Source organism: Ooceraea biroi, chromosome 10, assembly GCF_003672135.1.
Source record: "Ooceraea biroi isolate clonal line C1 chromosome 10, Obir_v5.4, whole genome shotgun sequence".
Taxonomy (NCBI): Eukaryota; Metazoa; Arthropoda; class Insecta; order Hymenoptera; family Formicidae; genus Ooceraea; species Ooceraea biroi.
Window position 1 is genome coordinate 12,576,425 of NC_039515.1, and position 15,411 is coordinate 12,591,835.

The 15,411-nt window shown below is 44.6% G+C and overlaps 5 protein-coding genes across 6 annotated transcripts; 3 read left to right on the plus strand and 2 right to left on the minus strand.

The window, feature by feature from the left end:
• Positions 1-385: 385 nt before the first annotated feature.
• LOC105282152 (uncharacterized protein DDB_G0287625) lies at positions 386-3,803 on the minus strand. Of its 2 annotated transcripts, none has more exons than XM_026973284.1 (7): positions 3,541-3,803; positions 2,907-3,162; positions 2,010-2,823; positions 1,855-1,938; positions 1,567-1,766; positions 1,044-1,475; positions 386-965 (listed from the first exon to the last, which is right to left on the minus strand). In XM_026973284.1, exons 2-7 carry the CDS (start codon positions 3,139-3,141, stop codon positions 757-759), a joined length of 1,974 nt encoding a protein of 657 aa, XP_026829085.1. In that variant the 5' UTR covers positions 3,142-3,162; positions 3,541-3,803; the 3' UTR covers positions 386-756. The 2 variants fall into 2 exon arrangements, with proteins under 2 accessions (XP_026829085.1, XP_011342219.1); XM_011343917.3 differs by having other exon boundaries at positions 2,907-3,181.
• A 204-nt stretch (positions 3,804-4,007) lies between these two features.
• LOC105282151 (calcineurin B homologous protein 1) lies at positions 4,008-5,608 on the plus strand. Its single transcript, XM_011343916.3, has 4 exons — positions 4,008-4,217; positions 4,526-4,789; positions 4,924-5,017; positions 5,140-5,608. The coding sequence occupies exons 1-4, from the start codon at positions 4,151-4,153 to the stop codon at positions 5,282-5,284; spliced, it is 570 nt and encodes a 189-aa protein (XP_011342218.1). The 5' UTR covers positions 4,008-4,150; the 3' UTR covers positions 5,285-5,608.
• A 436-nt stretch (positions 5,609-6,044) lies between these two features.
• LOC105282150 (ATP synthase subunit alpha, mitochondrial) lies at positions 6,045-9,218 on the minus strand. The gene is made up of 8 exons (XM_011343915.3): positions 9,015-9,218; positions 8,573-8,686; positions 8,027-8,376; positions 7,598-7,954; positions 7,066-7,447; positions 6,802-6,946; positions 6,613-6,730; positions 6,045-6,536 (listed from the first exon to the last, which is right to left on the minus strand). Exons 1-8 carry the CDS (start codon positions 9,078-9,080, stop codon positions 6,422-6,424), a joined length of 1,647 nt encoding a protein of 548 aa, XP_011342217.2. The 5' UTR covers positions 9,081-9,218; the 3' UTR covers positions 6,045-6,421.
• A 1,121-nt stretch (positions 9,219-10,339) lies between these two features.
• On the plus strand, positions 10,340-12,126 carry LOC105282149 (guanine nucleotide-binding protein subunit beta-5). The gene is made up of 5 exons (XM_011343914.3): positions 10,340-10,445; positions 10,644-10,780; positions 10,863-10,981; positions 11,060-11,417; positions 11,497-12,126. The coding sequence occupies exons 1-5, from the start codon at positions 10,340-10,342 to the stop codon at positions 11,824-11,826; spliced, it is 1,050 nt and encodes a 349-aa protein (XP_011342216.1). The 3' UTR covers positions 11,827-12,126.
• A 269-nt stretch (positions 12,127-12,395) lies between these two features.
• LOC105282148 (ubiquitin carboxyl-terminal hydrolase 14) lies at positions 12,396-15,377 on the plus strand. The gene is made up of 6 exons (XM_026973287.1): positions 12,396-12,625; positions 12,870-13,048; positions 13,134-13,595; positions 13,681-13,953; positions 14,056-14,347; positions 14,429-15,377. Exons 1-6 carry the CDS (start codon positions 12,610-12,612, stop codon positions 14,716-14,718), a joined length of 1,512 nt encoding a protein of 503 aa, XP_026829088.1. The 5' UTR covers positions 12,396-12,609; the 3' UTR covers positions 14,719-15,377.
• The last annotated feature ends 34 nt before the right edge of the window (positions 15,378-15,411 follow it).

Below are 15,411 nucleotides of genomic sequence, written 5' to 3' on the forward strand. Positions count from 1 at the left end.
CGATGTTGGTGTCGGAGAATGCTTTAGAGGAACACGAAGATTAAAAAATGATTCTCATATGATAAAACGCTGTACCCTTATAATTAGATCGTATATATCTATATCTATATATATATAATGTAAATCTAGATACTTATCACTTAATCCGTATAAAAACCGATTTTTACATAAAAATATTAGAGCACAAAATAAGGACTATATCCAAATTCTGAACAAAATATTTTCATAATATACATATACATATATATATATATATGCATATCATGAATGCATGAATTTATTATACATGTACATATGTATATTTATATGATGTATATACGTACATATATGTATACACATACATGATATTCATATTGAAGAATTTGTAGAATATACACATTTATGCCTCCGTTAAATGACGTGTAACATTTATTAAACCATATTCAGTTTAAGCACATAATCTCTCTTAGATAGATACGATAGATAGTAATAATTACCAAATTATAGTTGCCTCCTTACCTCTTTTAAACTTCTTACAATGAAGTATCATTTTACACCTTTAATATACAATGTACTAAAATATTACTTATCGTATTACGCTGCTTCCGTCTCTCTTTCTATCCAACTAGTTATATTAATGCAGAATTTTTTCAGCAGAGCAGCAGCATTACCAAAACTCGCATGTTTAGCAGCGTAGACTAAAACCACGAAGAGGGCATAAAGAATAATCTAAAAATTAGAAGGTGTTCGATAGTATAAATAAAATTAATAATGCGATTAAAATCTGTTGACGTTGGAAAAAGCGGCGAACAGTGGCGCTCCAGTTGCTGTCGCGGGTGGTGGTTGCTGGTCGCCGATATTTTTCAATATGTTCCCTTGCAGAAGGTTGTCGAGAGCCTTCTGTACCGTCGGGTCTTTCAAAAGAGGCGACGGTGAAACTCCCGTGGACGTCGTCGTCGCGGACGACGTTGTGGCAGTATTCGAGGCTGATATTTTTAAATTGGCGTTATAATTTAAGATCGGTTATAAAGCTCGTGAATGTAATTCTATTATTGTTTTTTTACCTGTTCCCCAAGTAGCTGGAGGGACGGGAGTCGGTGCCGAGCTCGGTGGTGGCACTGGGCTGGGCTCCACCGTCGTGGGCGCGCTCGTTTTGCTGCTGTTTAAGATGTTCAGTATTCTCGTCTGCAGCTCCGCCTGTTTCGGATCGTTGACGGACGCGAGGGACGCCGGCACCGGTAGATCCTTCACGTCGCCCAACTCGACCTGCACTTGCTCCTCGCGCTTCATCCCGAGGTACTTTATCACGCGGTCGTACTGCAGAACCGTCAGCTGACGATTGTCGGCCAACATGTTCAGGAGGACCTGTATGGCGTCCGGATGGCGCTCGTTCGCCAGCGGCGTGTTCAGCGGGACCGAACGGCCGCCGGCCTTGTAATTCGCGAAGTCCCGCGAGATCAGATTTATAGCGTCTTCGAAAGGCATGTTTCTGTGCTCTGTAAACAGAAATTGGTGCAACGACAAATTAGTGGGACGTTATACCGCAGCGTCTATCGGAGACTTAATTTTGTTACTGCAGACTTTTACCTTGTGGCACACCGTGCAGGATGTTCAGCGTTAACGAGTGGTGTTCCTGGTTAGTTGGTTTCACGACTACGGCGTACAGGCAGCCACGACTCGCGATGTTCCCTAAAACGCGACCCAGGGGAACATCCTCGTTCGGGAACAGCAGGTCTACCATTAAGCCCACTTGCTTCAAGCGTAGCTCAATGTCCTCCGCATATTTCCTGTTTTAAGGCAAATACAACGAGCACGTGTAGGGTAACGCACAAATATTCCGCGTTATCATAATTTTTGGAAGAATCGATAGCTCACGTTAGCACTTTATTAACGACGATAATCTCGCAGTCGTTCTTCTCAGCCGAGACGCCAGAGAAATCGGACGATCCGCTCGAGTTTCTGTAAAAGGTGGAACCATTGAAGCAACGCTCCTCAATTATCACGAAAACGAGACTATACTTTTTTTTTACCCAAAACTGTTATTCGCCTCCCTCGGTCCGGAAGTCTTGAAGTCGTCGTAACGGTTTGCGCCGTCGGTGAAGGAATCTCGGGAGAAATTGTTACCACGTAGCCTGTCCCCCTGCTTGTGATCCCACTCCCTGTTCGTTTTATCCTCTATTCGATTACCCCTGTTAATCGGACTCCGATCTCTGAAATTGTTCACGTTTGGATTATTGTTCTGATTATTTTTATTCCTGTTTTTCCCGCCCCTCGTCCCGCGCGGTCTGTGAATCCCTCCTCCGGAATTTTGGTTTTGATTGTTGCCCGGATTAGTTTGATTCCGATTTTGGTTGCCCCCAGGCCCAGGCCTGTTCTGATTGCCCATCTGCGGATTATTATTCCCAAACTGACTGTTGTTGCCCCTCTGATTGTGACCACCGGCGAATTGATCGTTTCCGCGATTCGGAGGATTGAACTGATTGTTCCCGCGATTCTGAGGATTGTTGAAGTGATCGTTCCCAGCGTTGTTCTGCTTCCCGTTGAACAGGTCGTTGTCACCACTTCCTGCGTTCCCGTCGTCAAAGAGGCTGTTCCCGCTATTTCTGATCGCTTGAGTATTCAATTCTTTTTGGTTGTTACCGAAGCCGCTGTCGTTCCCGAAGTTCGGATTTATATTAAAACTCGTATTTGCAGCTGTGTAGGTCGGCTTATTCGCAAATGCGTCACTTGTGTTGTTGAACTGATTATTCATGGGATTCATGGGATTAAATTGGTTGTTGGGTCCACCCATCTGTTTTGCGTTTCCACTGTTAGACTGATTATCCTTCTTTGCTGGTCTAACGTCTGTAAATGACAATTTAGGAACATGATGTACAATTATTATGTAAAAGAATAAATATAAAAAAATGTTATATTTAAATGTGTACCTATACGTCTGCCTTTAAACATAGCACCGTCTTCGTTCTGAATAGCTTTCTGAGCGGACTGCTCGTCTTCAAACTGCACAAATCCGAACCCTCTGTTTATTATTGACGCTATGACAGTGCCGTACTTGGCAAAGTGCTCCTCCAGCTCGAGCTTGTTAACATCGTCGGTCTGTAAATGCCCCACAAATATACGGCTGGATGCAGTGGCAGGATCCTTTAGAAGCCGAGCACTCATCTTGCTTCCCGTGAGGCAATCCTGGGAAAACCAGAAATATCTAGAACAAAATTATACTATTATTACAATTGCAAACATACATAAGAGCAAAACAACATTTATTGGTCTAAATTGTTGCGCTGGAGATTCTAACCTCGTAGCGACATCCAAGCGATCTTCACAGCAGAAAATTCAATAAATTTAAAGGATTTTAAAGAGACTAGAAAAGAACTGTTTTGTCAAAGAAGTTACAGCCACAATCGCATTCAAAGGAGCTACGAAAACTTGAATTCTTTGAGATCGTATCAAAACATCAGGTTTTCAGCGTTCGCTTTGCACTATTGCCCGAGTTCGTTGCCAGCGTTCGTCGCATTGACAAAGATAACGTGAAGAAATATCATGCACCACTGTCAGACTTACCCCAATGTCTTCTTTAGCCAAATCTAATCACAAGAATCCTAATCAAATATTTTTGTATATTTTGCAGAATCGCTTGTCGATTTACAACAGAGACATCTTGCCGAAGCGTACCCAGTGGTACCAGCTAGTTCTAGTTCTAGTTAGGAAGGCCAAAAGAAGTTCTGAACCGTCAACAAATGTTGAGAACTCGCGTAAGAATCTCGAAACGAAGAATACCGAATGAAATGAAGAATAATGTATCGATTGCCACTCCGCAATTATATTCATATAATCGATTGATTTCTAAATAACCCCAAAAATATGGAGTTTTCGATCGAATATTGGCTGCGTTCCAAAAGTGATTAAAGAAAGTATCTCAATTATCAAGTTCGTGAAGCTTTTTCGCTTTTCCGAACGCACTTGCGATAAGTGACGATTGCGACGAACATCTGATCGTTCTGACCCAGTCCGATCGTTCCACTGTCCAAAGTTTTGTCGTCGACGGTCATATGATTTAGCGATTGTCGTGCGCCACACCTGCCCTTTCGCGTGTGTCTCAGGCTCGAGCCGAGCTACTATGTGAATACTTGTCCCGCAATAAGTCCGTATTTGAACGTCAATTATCGCCAAGATGGGTAACAGATCGAGTCTTCTGCTGCGCGAGGACGAGATAGCGCAGATTCAGAATGCTACTGGCTGTAAGTATCCATATTACTCTGTACATCCAGAATGATTGAGTGACTCTTGTACTCGCAACGTCTCGATGATCTGCGAAAATTAACAAGTTCAATGTATAGAATATAAAAATATAATATTTTATTCATTCATATATATATTTATATGTATTATATATTCATAAATTATGAAATTTATTACCAAATTAATAAATAATTATGAATACAATGAATTTATTTATGTTCATAAATTATGAAATTTATTACTAAACTAAAATTATAAGTGTATATAATCATACTGTTCACACGCAATCTCTCTCTCTCTCTTACAGTCATGCCGAATCAAATCGAACGGTTGTACAGCCGTTTCACGAGTCTGGATCGTGGGGATTGCGGAACGCTCAGTCGAGAGGACTTTCTCAGGATCCCGGAATTGGCAATAAATCCGCTTGGCGAGAGGATAGTGAACTCTTTCTTCGAGGAGAGTGGCAACGATAGGGTGAATTTCTTGCAATTCATGCAGGTGCTCGCCCACTTCAGGCCCATCAAGAAGAACAGCCCGAATCGATTAAACTCCAGACAGCAAAAGTTGAAATGTAAGTATCGCATCGTGTATAGAAAAATATTGCAACAATATTTCATAATTGACATAGAAAATTAATTTAATACTCTCCTCATTTATGTTACTCTCAAGTATCTGATTCCTAAATATTTTTAATATATTTTTCAGTCGCATTTAAGATGTACGACTTGGATAACGATGACCTGATATCGAAGGAAGAATTGCTCGCTATCTTACACATGATGGTCGGGACTAACATCAGGTATAATTAATATTACAATTTCCTTTCAAATAGAGATTGCAAATGGAGAGATCATCCCGGCATACTCTAGACCTATTTCAAAAAAAGTTAGCAGTTTAACGATAAGCCTGAATTTATTACAGCGAGGAACAGTTAACCAACATTGCGGAGCGGACGATAGTCGAGGCCGACGAGAATGGCGATGGCATGATATCGTTTGAGGAATTCTGCAAGGCACTAGAACGCACGGACATTGAGCAAAAGATGTCCATACGATTTCTCAGTTGAGCCGATAGCTGCTGTTTGTATAAAGTATTATATAGAATTTTTCGGCGCTGAAGAGAATTATATTGTACAATTCCGTCATGCGCTCGTGCAATATATATATTCAGTCTATGTAAATAATTACAACAGGGGAAGGTATGTACTTGCTATCCGGATTGCGCATGATAGAGAATTAGTAGAGTGACTACGAGATTATGTATAATATATAATAATGCTTCTACATTCTGCATTCAAGACTGTGGAATAAATTCAACCGAATGCTGGACAAGCACACATTGAATGTACACGATAATTAATAAATTAAGGGGATCCTGGTCGTCTGTTTTACCCATGATTTAATTTCATTGCCACTGTTCTTTGGCTGCGTAGAACACAAATTCTTTCCCACAATTTAAAAAACATTTCTAAACTTACAGTCTTATTACCGACTTTCTGGCCTGCCTCGTATAATAAATATGCTTGTAATATATAAGTTGTGCAGTTTGTACGCACAAAATGAGCAGCTATTGATAAAGAGATATAAGGAAGCTTTTAACCCTTAGAGGGCCGGGGTGGCTCATATAGGAGCCAGGTACGAACTTGGGAACTTTACGGAACCTATAGGTTGCATATATGCATAAATTTTACGTTAAAAAATTTCAATGGAAAAATCCCGGCCCTTTAAGGGTTAAGAGACTCTAGAAGTGTAATAAAAAAGTTAGAATGGAAAATAAAAATTGCGAGATGATCGAGCGAGGATCGAGGATTAAGAATCAACGCTGTCTTGAAAAAATTTCTATATTATCAATTTCCTCGTTACTATCATTGAAATCAACGTCGGAACGGGGAAAGAGTGTACGTTTCTCCGAAACATTAGCAGTTTTTTGCTTTTATTAAAGACTGATCTTTTTCGTATCAACATATATGGCTATCGAGTAAAGTCATACGTGGAATCGCTGCGGCAACACCTCTATAATGTACGGATATTATACATAATTTTACATCTGTAAACATGTAACGCTATATACATGACAATGCGTAATACCGGTACATTAACGCGCTCGTCGGCAGCGGAAATAATTTTTTTCGGAGAACACCTCGTGAATTCTTCCTTCGTTAGCTATGTTGACTCACGTTAGAATGACTTTCGATGATTACGCTCTACGTCGAGTAAGATGAGAGGAAATCGATAACTACTTTCTTCAGCTTCGCGTCCGACGCTTCACTGATTACGTTTTCTTTCGCGATAGTAGCAAGAAGATCTTGCTGAGTAGACCTGCAAGAGAATGGTCGCGTATTAAAATAATTACGTTTCATTGATCAACTGCACGTTAAAAACTATATTTGGGTACCTAATGTGTGCAAGGAATTCTTTTTCAAAACCGGTGATCTTCGTGGGGTCCATCTTGTCGAGGTAGCCCCGCACGCCGCAGTAGATGACGGCTACCTGCTCCTCAATAGCCATGGGCACTGCAAGCGGAAGTATGATTGATATAAAAATTCTATCACAGAAGGAAGTTGCGAACGTTGATTGACTTTACCATATTGTCCCTGCTTGAGGAGCTCCGTTAGCCTCACACCACGATTCAGCAGCTGTTGGGTCGCGGCGTCCAAGTCGGAACCGAACTGGGCGAAAGCGGCCACCTCGCGGTACTGAGCCAGTTCCAATTTCATTGAGCCGGCAACCTGTAAAGAATATTATTATAATTATTTATATTTTATAATTAATTTATATTTTAAATTTATATTTTATAATTATTATAATTTTGCATTAGATCGAGATGCAAAAAATTCTGATACGACACCTGCTTCATGGCCTTGGTTTGAGCAGCGGACCCGACACGGGACACGGACAAACCTACGTTGATGGCAGGTCGGATACCCTTGTAGAACAACTCGGTTTCCAAGAAGATCTGACCGTCGGTGATGGAAATGACGTTCGTAGGAATATAAGCAGACACGTCACCGGCCTGCGTCTCGATGACGGGCAGAGCGGTCAGCGATCCACCGCCGAGGTTTTCGTTCATTTTGGCCGCTCTCTCGAGCAGACGAGAATGGAGGTAGAACACGTCGCCAGGGTAGGCCTCACGACCCGGTGGTCTTCTAAGCAGCAGAGACATTTGCCGATAGGCGACAGCTTGCTTCGACAAGTCGTCGTAGATGATTAACGCGTGCTTTCCGTTGTCTCTGCAAAGTGACATTTTCTATGTGAGTTGTTGTAACAAAGTTAATTATTATTTCATTATTAATTAATATATAATTAATAAATAAAAATAATTAATAATACATTAGACTCTAAAAATAGAGCTAGGATGCCACGAATATCTACATATTCACCTGAAGAACTCTCCCATGGCACATCCAGAGTACGGGGCCAGGTACTGCAGCGGAGCCGCGTCGGAGGCAGTGGCGGATACGATAATGGTGTAGTTGATAGCACCGCTGTCCGTCAAACGCTTCACGATCTGCGCGACGGTCGATCTCTTCTGACCGATAGCGACGTAAATGCAGTATAGCTTCTTCTTCTCTTCTCCGGCCTCGTTGAAACGTTTCTGGTTGATGATGGTGTCGATGGCCAGGGCGGTTTTTCCGGTCTGTCTGTCTCCAATGATCAGCTCACGTTGACCACGACCGATGGGCACCAGGGAGTCCACGGCTTTGATTCCAGTCTGCATGGGTTCTCTGACTGATACTCTGTTAGGGAAGAGGATTTTAAATTTTCTCAAGAGAAATCATAGTAGCATAATAATTATTGCTATAAATTACCTAGGGATAATGCCCGGAGCTTTGGTTCCAATACGGAACCTCAGTTTGTTGTTCAGCGGTCCTTTGCCGTCGATAGGATTACCCAGGGCATCGACAACACGACCCAACAGTTGCTCGCCAACGGGCACGTCGACGATGGCACCGGTACGTTTGACAACGTCGCCCTCCTTGATGTGTCTGTCATTACCGAACACGACGACGCCCACGTTGTCAGGCTCCAAGTTCAGCGCCATACCCTTCAATCCCGAGCTGAATTCCACCATCTCATCGGCCTGGATGTTTTTTAGCCCGTACACACGCGCGATACCATCTCCAATGCTGAGCACCCTGCCAGTCTCCTCGAGATTGGACTGCGTAATATAGAAGCGTCTTCATTAAGCAACAATACTCCACAAGTACGCCCAAATACATATATAAATAATCATATACACATAATACATACATAAATAAATTAAAATATACAAAAAGAGATAAAATTCACAAAATTGTGGATCTCATGTGACACCCAGCAGCTAATCAAAGTCTCCACTCGCAGGTGGATTTTACCTTCGGTGCCGATCCAAGAATGCGCTCCTCCAGGATAGCAGAAATTTCTGCGGAGCGACGGCTGCAGGAGACATGGTACTTGCGGCAGGCGATGGCAGTAACGGGCCAGCTAACCTACGGCACGGGAATCAAACGTTGGTCAAACGCTCCGCCGAAACTCTTATTACATAACTGGCTCTCCATCGCACTTTATGTAATGATACATTATATATCGCCGACGTCCGCAACGTCGCTCGCGGGCTCGTGCCCGCGTCGATCCGCGAGCGATTCGTGAATCGGAATATCCGTTCTGCTCGTCGTTCGCGACGGAGAGCGACAAGTAGATAAAAACGCAAGACGCAAGGTGGAAAATGTCGGCACGTTCCGCCGTCGGCGCGTAACATCCCGCGGGCACTCTTCCGCTGAAACGAGGGAGAGGCGCAGCCCTCTCCCTTCGATTTACCTGGGCCGTGGTGTTCGGCAGGTGCCTGGCCAGGGACGAGGCCCAACGCAGCTTGAAAAGCGCCATTTTTCGGTACGTGGAAAGTCCGCGATCGGACTACTGACTCACGACGACGGGAGAAGATCGGTTAGAACTCGAGGCAGGGACCAGCGCGGAGCAGAAGAACGTCCGTGGCACTCGTTGCTTCCCGTCCACCCCCACCACATCCTCCTCGGTCACTCGGTATCATGCGCAGGAAGTCGACCACCATTGATCCGGCCTCGCGGATTCGCGCTCCCACGTCTCGATCGCGGATCGCACGGGATTGTAGAATAAAAATTTAATCGTTTATCATATTGCGTGGCGGAAATATAAAGACTTGCGCGCCCCTCGTTCTTTAGATATAATAATCGATACACGATCGATGAGTTTTCATTCAAATGTCGAACAACAAGTAGATTGCCTGCGCAAGGCGGGAAATTCGAATGTGCGAACGTGCAAAAAAAATTGTGTATTGAATTAAAAGCCTCGCGCGCCCTGCGATACATATCGAATCTGATTGACTCTGGCATTTCTTGAGAACTCTGAAAAGACTACCAGGAGAACCGCGCGTACGCGATCGCGGTCGTGCCGCGAAAACGTTTTCTCACTTCAGTTTTCGCTCACGGAGCACACGCATACTGGCGTACACCTTCGATTGATCGCGTGAGCGAGAGCGTTTATCTCGGCTCTGGTAAAGTAACGTGCACGTGCGATATAGCGCTTAATGTTTTCGACCTTTGCGCTGCATCGCGTGCGGCGAGCCGTCACTACGGTCGCAGTTGGGCGTACTGCAGGATGCAGAAGCGTCATTGCACCGGCGCCAAGCGCTCGGTTGTTTCGTCTCGCGTCAATCGCCGTCTATCGATTACCTTCACCGTTCACCGCGTGCGACAGGCTGCTCTCGCTGGAAAACAAATGCACGACAGGAGAGTGCGGGCGTAGATAGATGATTACATGGAGAGGGCCTTGACGCGTGAAACTGTGCCAGCGCCCGCCGCAGTACCATGGTTCGCCGTTCGCGTCCGAATTCTCGCGAGAATAATAAAAGTCCGGATTTAGCGGATTGTTTATGATCGAGCAACAATTAACTGCCCTCGGCTGTGACTGACGGATGATTTATTTATAACGTGGGAGTCGCAATCGCAAAGATGTATATACACGTCGCAGCAAAGCTGATACGTGCACGTATACAGCATATATCTATGCAGCTTTAACGTATTCCCAGTGTATGGGGGATATCCGCTTGCAAGCTTTCTCAATAGTGTATTATAAGAATCGTTCAGTGTCGAAGCAAGTGAGACAACATGGACTCTGCAACGGAGGTGGAACACATAAAGAAGCTGGCCAAGGAGGCCGAGTGCTTGAAGATACGCTTGGAGGATGAGCGGCAGAAGCTGAACGATATTACACGTAACTGTCACAGCTTTTTCCATCGTTTCCCTGATATCTTCCTCACGCATCGCGCAGCTTTCAATCTTCCCAGTCATATATTTTTAATCCCGTTTCTGTCAGCCCTCTAAAAATCAACTGTAATCCCATGCAACGTGTACATGAACCTTTATTATTAAAATTACGTTACTAAAATATGTCTCTCGCTTTTTGCTCCAGTCGCCAGTGTAGCCGATAAGCTTGAAGCAATTAATTGTATAAACGTGAAACCCAGACGTATCCTAAAGGGACATCAAGCCAAAGTTTTATGTTCCGACTGGTCCTGCGACAAGCGTCATATCGTTTCCTCTTCACAGGTAAATCATGATTTCTCTTCTTGGCAGTTCCTTTATCTCCAATTAGCAGGCAATAATATATACATTTATTAAATATTTCTAGGACGGAAGAATGATTATATGGGATGCCTTTACGACAAACAAAGAATACGCTGTTAGCATGCCAACCAGGTGGGTGATGGCGTGTGCTTATGGCCCCAGCGGCACTTTAGTAGCGTGCGGGTACGTATTTGCCATCAAATGGCTTTATGAAAATTCTGTTGAATCTAAAACCGCTAATGTCGCTTCGTAATACTTCAGAGGCCTGGACAACAAGGTTACGGTGTACCCCTTGAACCAGGAGGACGATGTGTCGGCTCACAAGAAGACCGTTGGCACGCACACGTCGTACATGTCCTGCTGCGCGTTTCCCAACAGCGATCAGCAGATCCTGACAGGCAGCGGGGACAGCACGTGCGGCTTGTGGGACGTGGAGAGCGGACAGTTGCTACAGAGTTTCCAGGGACATTCCAGCGACGTCATGTCCATCGATCTAGCACCGAGTGAAACTGGAAACACGTTCGTATCGGGTGGCTGTGACAAATTGGTCCTGATCTGGGACATGCGCAGTGGTCAGTGCGTCCAGAGCTTCGAGGGACATCAGTCCGACGTCAACTCGGTACGTAACAATTAAATAATTGGTCACATTTTATGTCGATTACGTGCGAGCTGCTTCATATCATATTCGACGCACGCAGGTGAGATTTCATCCCGGTGGTGATGCGGTGGCGACAGGCTCGGACGATGCGACCTGCCGCTTATTCGACCTGCGCGCCGACAGAGAAATCGCAGTGTACGCGAAGGAGAGCATAATATTCGGAGCAAACGCGGTCGATCTCAGTGTGAGCGGACGTTTGCTCTTCGCTGGCTACAACGATTACACGGTGAATGCGTGGGACACCCTCAAGTGTCAACGTGTCGCGCTGCTGTACGGGCACGAGAACCGAGTCTCGTGCCTGAGGGTCTCCCCGGATGGTACTGCCCTGTCCACTGGAAGCTGGGACTCGACCCTGCGAGTTTGGGCTTAGCTTCACGATCGTTGCCAGCGTTTTAAACGTGTCGAGATACTCCCGCTACCGCCGCAGCACGTGATTACCGTTTCTTATCTTCATTTTATTTATTTATTTATTGCCTCCTCGAAATACTTTGGCATTTTATTTATTTGTTTCCGTCATACCGATATGTATGATGTATGTATGATCCATCTGTTGTGCATATAACAGCAAGCATTGCTATGCCGTGTGCGGAATGTAATCCAATAATGTGTAACTTGACTACAGTAATGTGATAATATTGATAAAGTTGCATTAGGCTGGTCCTAATTTACAGAAAGGTTAGTGAAGATACATATATATATGTATATATATATAATTCTCTTAGCGAGATCACAATGTATGTGATAAAAATAAAAGTTTCGTAAATCCGAGTCGCGTAATATTTTCCTCTTTTTTTATGTTTTATAAATTTCTCGTAAAAGTTTATGAAGTGAGAAAGGAAAAAGAAGAAGAGCGGTTTGAAAAGGAATACCTTATGGATAACTTCCATGTGGCGACTGCGCGACAAGGCGTCACTACGTGTCGCACGTTGGTCACACTGGGTGACACGACTTTCCCAATCAGCTGGCTATCTATCCGTTGTTGTGGTAAATTTTTGGTACCGACTCACGCGTGATACACCGAATAAAGTACCGCGAACCTGACTTAGCATTTTACGGTTATTTATAATCGTTATTTAAGGAGCCTCGTATTATTCCGACAGTTTATATAGGCGCGACACGTGTTTTATACAGTGCGTACACGCGAGGATTGAACATGCCTCAGTACACAGGTGCGTACTCGACCGTCGTTATCCTTAACCTAAAAATCAAATTTGCTGACTGATCGGAAAAGCAGATAGAACTGCAGCTCCTTCAGTCTTACGAGAGTACACGTTCGAAGGAGCAAATTTACGTTAATTAAGTCACAGATTTACCTTAATAACTAATCCTGGTCCGGCATAACCTAATTTATTTATTTCAATTCGCTTATTCGTTACGTACTATAATTGATCAGCTGCACCTCGTGTATTTCAGTTAAAGTTAAGTGGGGCAAGGAACTCTTTTCCAATGTGGAGGTTAATACCGAGGAGGAGCCAATGTTATTCAAGGCGCAGCTTTTCGCCCTGACTGGAGTGCAACCGGAGCGACAGAAAGTTATGCTCAAAGGGATGACGCTCAAGGACGATGATTGGGGCAATCTTAAACTGAAGGATGTAAGTGAAAATAATTGCTGTCCAGCTAATGGACTTAAACAATGCAAGCTTTATAAAATTTCTAATCGATTATTGATTGCGCCAGGGTGTCACGGTGCTCATGATGGGTTCCAAGGAGGAGGACGTGCCGACAGAGCCGACGGAGAAGCCAGTATTCCTGGAGGACATGAACGAGGCCGAACTGGCGACGGCTTTAGATCTGCCGGCCGGTCTACTCAATCTCGGCAACACGTGCTATCTAAATGCGACGGTGCAATGCCTGAAGACCGTGCCGGAGCTGCGAGAGGCCCTGAAAATCTTCCCAGGTGGTTGGGCGGCGGCTGCGAGTCTGTCGTTACCCGCGCAGAGTATCACCGCCGCATTGAGGGACTTGTACGACAATATGGACAAGGGAACGTCCAGGGCGCCGCTCGTGCTGGTTCAGATGTTGCATTTAGCCTTCCCAAGATTCGCGGAGAAGACCGAGCAGGGCGTGTTCCAGCAGCAGGACGCGAACGAGTGCTGGATGGAATTGATCAGGATGCTGCAGCAAAAGTTACCCGCCACGGTTGTTGAGCGTTTAATATTTTAGCTTCGCTAGATTTTATTTATACACGTAAAATCGTTACTGAAAGTGTTCATTCATGATTCAGAGCAATCCGGATACGTCGGAAGAAGACACGGAAGCCTCGAAGCCGAAACGCTCGTTTATCGAACAATATTTCGGAGGTATATTCGATTACGAATTGAAGTGCGTCGAGTCCGACGACGAGCCGGCGACTACCGGGAAGGAAGAATTCCTGCAATTGAGCTGCTTCATTTCCACCGACGTCAAGCACATGTATTTCGGGCTTAGGAACAAGACGCAGGAGCAGATTACGAAGATGTCGTCGACGCTTGGCAGGAATGCCGTCTATACAAAAACGGTAAATTTCATTGCATTGAATTTTAATGGGAGAAAAATTTATTCAAGCAAGTTGTAAGGTATCTTGAGGCAAGGATTTAACGTACACGTATTGTCTTCCCAGTCAAAAATCAGCAGGTTACCGGCGTACCTGACCATCCAGTTCGTACGATTTTATTACAAGGAAAAGGAAGCGATTAACGCAAAAATTTTGAAAGACGTCAAGTTCCCCCTGGAGTTCGACGCGTTCGAACTGTGCAGTCCCGAGCTGCAGAACAAGCTCGTGCCGATGCGCGAGAAGTTCAAAGAGTACGAGGACACTCTGGTGGAGGAATCCTGCAACGCGATGGCTAAGAAGGACAAAGGCGATAACACGAGGAAGAAGAAGAAGCAGGAGCCTTTCTGGTTCAAGAACGGTAAAGGAAGCGAAAACCAAAGAGTCCGATTTACCTGCGCTCTACGTGGGCGTGCTTAATGAAGGAGTGACTCAATTGCAGATTTGGGATCGAACAACAGCGGCTACTACGAGCTGCAGGCGGTCCTCACGCACAGGGGACGTTCGAGCAGCAGCGGCCACTACGTCAGCTGGATCCGGCAGAAGGGCGACACGTGGATGAAGTGCGACGACGACGTCGTTACCGCCGTCACCAGCGAGGAAGTGCTGAAGCTCAGCGGCGGCGGCGACTGGCACTGCGCGTACGTCCTCTTGTACGGGCCGAGGATCTTGGAGGTGGACGACGACACGGAGGAGAATTTGGCCGAGACGAACAGCATCACCGAAGCTTAACTGCCAAATAATTGCTTTAAAATATAAAATTTACGTTAGGGAGGACGAAGAGAAATTGTCGGTGTTGCTGGCTCTCCATATGGGTATCTACTTGTTTTTATACCGATTAATATGACGGTATCGTCGGAGCATCGTTGTTACTATTGATGTGCCATGACGTCATCGCGCATACCCTGTTTGTGACTCGAATGATTTCACTGGTGTCGGAGAGGGCAGCTCGTCATCTGTAATCCCTTGGGTGAAGCCGGAAGTAAATGAGTTGAGGGTGATTGTGAACGTAAAGAGTGATTAGGAATCAGTTGCTAATTGCCCGCGTATCCCTTGCAACCTGCAGCCAACGGGAGACTCTACGCGGGGAGTATATTACTGTATGCATAATTCAAGTACACCGAACAATGAGAAATGATATCGCTGTTATTTATTGTTTGTCTACTGAGATTGTGTATCGATACCGCCGCGGGACTATTTTACATTCGAGAGTAAGAAAGAGTGGACTATGGAACAAAAGCACCTGATTTTAATGAAAGAGTATGATGACATAACGTTCTTTTATAATTGCAATAAAATTATACATATTCGAAGGCCACTTGATTCATTGCTCATACGTTTCATGTAATATATTATTTTACATTCATTGTAAATAAAAATTGCAAAGACAACATTGAGTAATCTAGGAAATTAATTAAGCGAGCG